At 44.6% G+C, this 6924-nt stretch overlaps 1 protein-coding gene across 1 annotated transcript; it reads right to left on the reverse strand.

The window, feature by feature from the left end:
* Positions 1-3004: 3004 nt before the first annotated feature.
* Positions 3005-4873, reverse strand: lingo2b (leucine rich repeat and Ig domain containing 2b; the record flags this gene model as incomplete). The annotated part of the gene is made up of 1 exon (XM_083908194.1): positions 3005-4873. One exon carries the CDS (start codon positions 4871-4873, stop codon positions 3005-3007), a length of 1869 nt encoding a protein of 622 aa, XP_083764320.1.
* Positions 4874-6924: the final 2051 nt, after the last annotated feature.

A 6924-nucleotide genomic window follows, 5' to 3' on the forward strand; every position in this document is an offset into this window, starting at 1 on the left:
GAGAAGCAACACAGAAGAGACCGCATTTGGATGAGGAGGGTGGGGCTCAGGAAGAAGCGAGGCCTGGATCGTACTGATTGATCCTGCTGCCCCAACGGCCTCCAATGAATGTGGATTGGAAATCATGATGCGGGATAGGATAGGTCCTGAAACTAGCAATAAGACCATGAACTCCTCGGAAAAATGTTTACTGATGACATCAATCAAAGACTTACATACAAAGCGATTTCTTTTTTGCCACCACCTGGAGAATACAGGTTTCAGGCATTTCCACACCACTTTACACTAAGACTAAGGGCCAATTCCAATTCCTATCTTCACCCTCAAGCTCAACCCTTAATCTTAACTGGCCTTCAAAACCAAGTGTTGAGGGTTATTTTATCACTTAGAAATGGGACACCCCTTAAATGCAGATACGTCTTCAGACTGTGGGGGGCAGAATAACGCGAAAGCTGCGTCCAGTCTGTCGACTCCAAAAAAGAACACATTTACGTCACGATTATTTATTACGATCCGTTTGTCAGTCACGTTATTAGGTTGTCAGTTAGTTATAAGATGATACTCATACAAATACCACAACCACGGACATATTCAGCTGACAGTTACCACACACCACGGCTTATTGAAAAGTAAACGATAGCAAACGATCGCTTGTCCGCACCGGCCGGCTATTGACAAAAGATCGTAAAATAAAAATAAACGTTACGCAACAATGACGTCAGTAATCCATAATATGGGCCTAAACTAAGATCATTTAACAAAGAAAATACTTAATTTGTAGTGTACTCGCTGCTTTCGACGCAATCTTTCTTATGTGAAAACACGCAATGCATTCTGGGTAGCCCTTGCTCCCAAGGGTGGTCTCGGAAAATCTCAATATTGAGGGCGATACAGCCCTTAAACTTGCCCCTCAACTTAATTTTTCTGAGAATCGGGACAGCACTTGCACTAGAGGGAGTGCACACTTTTGAGATTGAGGGTTAAGCAAGGAATTGGAATTCACCCCAAGTCCATTTTTTGTATATATATATATATATATAAATATAAATAAATGTACAGTCTATGATAAATGTGTGTAACTTCTATAGGAAAGATAAATCCTGTCCTCTTTTATTAGCCCTTAAACCCTTTCATACAAGACACATACAATCGGCTGTACTGCAAGAATCCAAGGACACATAAACAGACCAATTCAATGCTGCCCATATTATACTGACCACATGAGGAAAAATGCCATAAACCCACTGAGTGGATACAACAAAATCTTTACTACGTGACATAATATAAAAGGCAAAAGTCAGGACAAGGTTGGTAAAGTCAGGACTGTACTGTATTAATACAATACTTAGGGACAGATATATATAAGTCAATACTTTAGGGACATTTTTTTAAATATCATATTAGAAGTAATGATTAGCCATAATAGTAAAATACATACATAATTTAAAACATAAGTTACAGAGAAGTCACTAAACAAAATTTAAAGTAGTAAAACTCAAATCTTTGGGGTATGATTAAGATTTATTTCAATTTGAAAATATACCCATAAATTTGTCATATGAAAACGACTATACAACCTTTATCACAACAAGATCACAAAAGTCTGACACCCACATCCCCCGCAATACAAATAATTACCATAAATGTAGCTCCCACCCGTAAACATTGAAAACATTGTCGAGAAAAAAGAAAAAAAAAGAAGAGAGAAACAAACAAACAAAAAAACTTACCACTACGACTTTCAAATTACCATATAATAAATTCCTCAAACCCCTTGGTGCCCCACAGTAGCTTGAAGTGATGCGATCAAAGGAAAACGCAAGAGGGGAGAAATTCAACGTATAAATCCATGGAGCTCAACTTTGTCTTGTCTAAAAAACGGAACCGGCCAGTAAATCTTTGCCGCTGCATCTGGTCACTGACTGTTTTATATCATATCAAGGGATTTGTGTGGCAGGAAAATCTGCCCATGATTTACTATGTTATAGAATGGGGTTAACATGCCATTTCTATAGCTGGAAGCCTTTCCAGAGTAATAACACCGCTGACAACTATTATTCCTCTGGAAAAGTGTCTTGCAGTGTTGTAAAGTGAGCTCCATGCTGTTAACATTTCCTTGAGTTTAGAAAAATCCCCCATTTAACGGTGGGATTATGGACCCATTTCGAAATGTATGCAGCATTTCTCGTCAATATGATAAATGTGCATACAAACATACAGTAGGTCATCCATTTTTTTTTTTTTTTTTTTTTTCCTTTTTTAAACTCAACATCGACAGTACTGTTGTTACAATGACCGAACAAGAACAAAGGCCGGGAAAAGAATGCTTTGGACCAGCCCCCCCCCACCCCCACCCCCATCGTTTGTTTTTAATTGTTCCGTCCAACGAGAAAAGGCAATGCGTGCACATGCACAAAGAAACACACAAATGCAACATGCGCACACCGACGCACTCACACATGCGCGCACACACACAAACACAGCACACCCCCCCCTTTCACACTGCAGCTAAGATGGGTAACGGACAATTTTTTCGTCCCGACATATCGTGGGGCGATGATCGCTCTGCTGCCACGCGAAGACGCTTCCCTTTCGATCCCAGTGGCTTCCTCCCCCCCCCCCCCCTCCCCCTCCCCCCGGTCACCTTGATGTCACGGTGAGTCGACAACACCATTACTCATCACATCACCACTGAAACACATGCCCAGCACTATAATCACTCCCATATTGATATGTTGGTTATAGTTTTATATTCATTGTACTGTAATGAGAACATTATTTCATATAAACACGTCCACAGTTTCATTTCATCACTTTTATATTCACAGGTCGACTTTTGTCACGAAAATCACCGTCAAATTGACACCCACTATAATAATTACACCACTTTCGTTTTGTCACAAATCCACTGTGCAATAGAAAAAAAAACACTTTTTTTTTTTTCCTTTTTTTTCCAACTGATATGTGTGCACCGTGTTGATGACATAGGTGTCCCGTGTTATTTTCAAATCATTTTCATGTTGACCCGTCTCGGGCCGCTTGTTTCTGTCACCTCGGCCGCCGCGCCGTTGGATTTGCGAGGGACGTATTCGATATCAAAGTTGTTCTTGTGGCGTCCTTTCCCTCGGCTCCAGGCGAACAGAAGCAGGAAGCAGAACACGACCACACCTAGGAAGGACAGGCAGCCCATGGCTGTAGATATAATGATAGTCTTAATGTCTATGGGGACTGTCATGTTGTATAGCACGGTCCCATTCCCCGATGTGCTGTTAGAGTCTGTCTGATAGTTTGAGCTCCTGTTGCTATAGTGAGATCTGTCCCCAGTGCTCATGCTCTTCACAGCTAAAGAGGCTGACAGACTAGCGTTGCCAGCAGGGTTACTGGCAATACACAAGTACACCCCGCTGTCATGCAGCTCTGCAGCCTTGATCTCCAGGGTACCATCTGGTCGGACTTCCACTCTACCGCTGCTCTTGGCTGTGATGTAGCGTCTGTGAGGTGTAATCCAGACAACGGCGGGCCGCGGCGCTCCCTCGGCCATGCAGCTCAGGCGAGCGGGCTGACCCTCGTCGGCCATCAGCAGTTGTGTCGTGTTCGGTCCGATCCGCGGTTTGGAGCAGGTCATGTACCTGGACACGAGGGGCTCCTTGAGGTCACGCAGAGTTTTCCCCACAAGGTGCTCGGGGGCACTGCACACTGGCTGAACATCCAGAATCTGAAGAGAGGGAGGCTTGTGGCTATTGAGCAGCCAAAGCATCCTGCAGTCACACACTAATGGATTCCCTCCCAGACAAAGCCTCCGAAGGCTGACTGGTGAGGAAAACACTCCCCTCTCCAGAGAGTCCAGGCGGTTCTGCGAGACATCCAGCAGTTGCAAAGATTTCAGGCCCACGAACGCAAGGGGCTCAATAGAAATAAGATGAGACCCTTCGAGGCGGAGCTCCAGCAGATGCGGGAGGAGGCCCAGTTCTCCCTGATGGATGTGCTGGATGCGGCAGTAGGACAAGTTAAGATGTGTGAGGTAGGGCAGGTTGCGCAGTGCTGCGCCGGGGAAGGCAGACAGGTTAGTGTTGGTTATAGACAACATTGTGAGGTTGAGTCCATGCAGAGAGAGGGGAGGCAGCGTGTCTAGCCAGGGCCAGTAATCAATCTCCAGTCGGCGGAGATGAGACAACCTCTTAAAAGAGAAAGGCTTCAGAAAACTGATGCTCAGGTAGCGCATGCGTAGTTCCACCAGATTGTGCAGATGTGCCAGAGCATCGGTCGGGACCACTGTCAGGTTGGAACGTTCCAGGATCAGAATCTGGAGCCCAAGTAATCCCATAAAGGCCCGCTGAGAGATGAAAACTAGCTCATTGTCGCCCACCTCCAGTGATGTTAGCCTGCGCAGGTCTTGGAAGGCATGATCCAAGAGAACCACCAGTCGGTTGTGACTGAGGTCAAGATGGGAGAGGTTGGTCAGACCTGACAGCACGCCAGCGGGAACCAGCTGGATCGAATTACTACGGAAACTGAGTGAGCGGAGAGAGAGCTGAGAGCGGAAGGAGCCCGGCTCGACCACACTGATGAGGTTGTCGCTGAGATCCAGGTCCTCCAGCTGCTGGAACGAGGAGAAGTTGTCCGGCGTGACGATGCGGAGTTTGTTCTTGCTGAGGTCCAAGACGCGCGTCTCAATGGGGATGCCTTCGGGGATGGTGGACAGGCGCTTGCGGTGGCAGCTGACCGACTTGCTTTGGGCAGAGCACTCGCATCGGGCGGGGCAGCTCAGAGCTGAGCTGGCCAGGAGAAGCAGCAAGGCCCCGCCCAGGAAGAGGTGGTAGTGATGCTGGGCTGGGTGTCGCATCTCTCCTTTACCCACGTTGCCCTCTGTCATGGCCCGGCTTCTTATCCATACAGAGCACCATCACGAACGAGCCCTGCAAGAAACAGCATACGAACACACACACACAAAAAAAAAAGTGTTAGAATTCTTCGCATATTCATCTCAACTCTCACCGTCTTAACCCGAACCTTTTTACATTCTCAACCTTTTACTCGTCCTGTCTGCCGACACTGCCGAGTCTTTTTTTTTCTCTCTTAACGATCTGTTCCTTTTTCCCCGGCGATGAGGTTGTAAATGAAATAAATTCGCAGCACAGCAAAAAAATGTGAGCGTTCATCAGTGTGTTAGCACAAAAGGTTGCAGGCTAACTGAGGATGTTTTTATAAGGATGGAAGATGTTTCAGCTCGCCCGGCCAGAAATGACCCTCGTTAGAACGCGACAAGGCCCGAGTGTCCGTATGGATTTGTGGTGCCTGTGTGTGTGTGTGTGTGTGTGTATTTTGCGTCACACATAATGACACAAGGTGGTAAATGGAACATGTGGCGACAGGAAATTTCTGCATGCCGGTCAACAGCGATCACAGCTGCACCTGCCAGGCATAGATATCCCAAATAAGATGAGTTATTAACTTATTAGTTGCTAAGTAATAATAATAATAATAATATCCACGTACACAGTAGCAACATCTCCTTTTGTCAGTTGACTGTCACAGAGAAGTAGTTAAATATTAACAATCGTTTCATTTATTAATGAAAGCTGCCCCAATATACAACACATATAGGACTCTTTTATGAATAATGATCACAGTGCCGAGTCCGCTTGGCCCAATCGTTTCATGTTTCGTCCGCCGAACGCCGTTAATTATCACACAGAGGTCGCGTTCATCTGCATCTGTGTATCACTGCGCATCAATATGTTTAGTATGCAGCCATCAATAAGAGAAGAGCACGCAGTATAAACACACGGACTGTGAGAAATAACACACGCATACATTTACATAATCATCCTCATTTCTTTTTCTCTTTTGATTTTCTTTATCGCTCTCTCTCCCTCTCAGTTGACATTCACTGCTTGTTATTGTGACTTTCTGCTCTCGTGTGTTTCCCTGACCTTTTTCCACAGCGATCGGCGTTAAATCCACTTGACTTAAAGTCTGTATCGCTGTGGCGTGACGCCACACACATGCGCGCGCCGCCACAGCCACTATATGCTACGTCTTTAGTGGCAAACAACATTGACAGGATGATGACGACGACGGTGAGAATGAGTCACGCGTTTCTTGAAGCTCGACATAAACGCACTCATCCAAGCACGTCAAGCACACAACTATACTTCACTCCGACAACTGTCAATACACAAAGTATATGTACAACTGTTTGATTAACATTCCTGTGTACTTACTCAATAAAGCTGATTCTGATCCAACTCATGGCTAAAATATGAATAACGTGTATTTGATAACATACAGCAGTGTGTTAATTGTACATGTATATGCACTGCGCGTTCCATTTAGTCATCTTAACACCGAATTTGACGCCAGCGTCGTGTTTTTATTATGGAAATTGTATCCCACTGGGTTTGCAGTGAACTTATGAAGCATATGAAGAGGTAAATAACATTTACAGTGATCCTTGGAATTTAATTTGCCGAATCCGATCGATCGTTTCGTTTTTTTTCAGCAGTTTCCGTTTTTTTGTTTGTTTACATTTCGTATACGAAAGCAGCGATTCCCAAAGTGCGATACCGCGAGGGTACTGCAGGTTGTCGTGAAAGGTCAAATATAAATTTCAAATATAACATGGAGCAAGTGGGATTTTTGGTAACACATTTTCAACATTAACTAGGTGCTTAATAACACATATAAGTCGCATACTATCCCGTTTAATAGTAGTCATTAAGCACATATTAACACCTTATTCCACCTCAATTATGAATTAAGATTTTTCCTGCATAAGGTGTTAATACGTGCTTAATATTTACTAATTAAGGACTAGTAATATGCAAGTTAGTAAGTATAAAGTTGTATCCCTGTGTTCACATGAACAGGATTACTCAGTCCTAGTCCTCGAGGGCCCACGGCCCTGCTCCGACACACCAGATT

The sequence above is a fragment of the Microchirus variegatus genome, assembly GCF_963457635.1.
Source record: "Microchirus variegatus genome assembly, chromosome: 21".
Taxonomy (NCBI): domain Eukaryota; kingdom Metazoa; phylum Chordata; class Actinopteri; order Pleuronectiformes; family Soleidae; genus Microchirus; species Microchirus variegatus.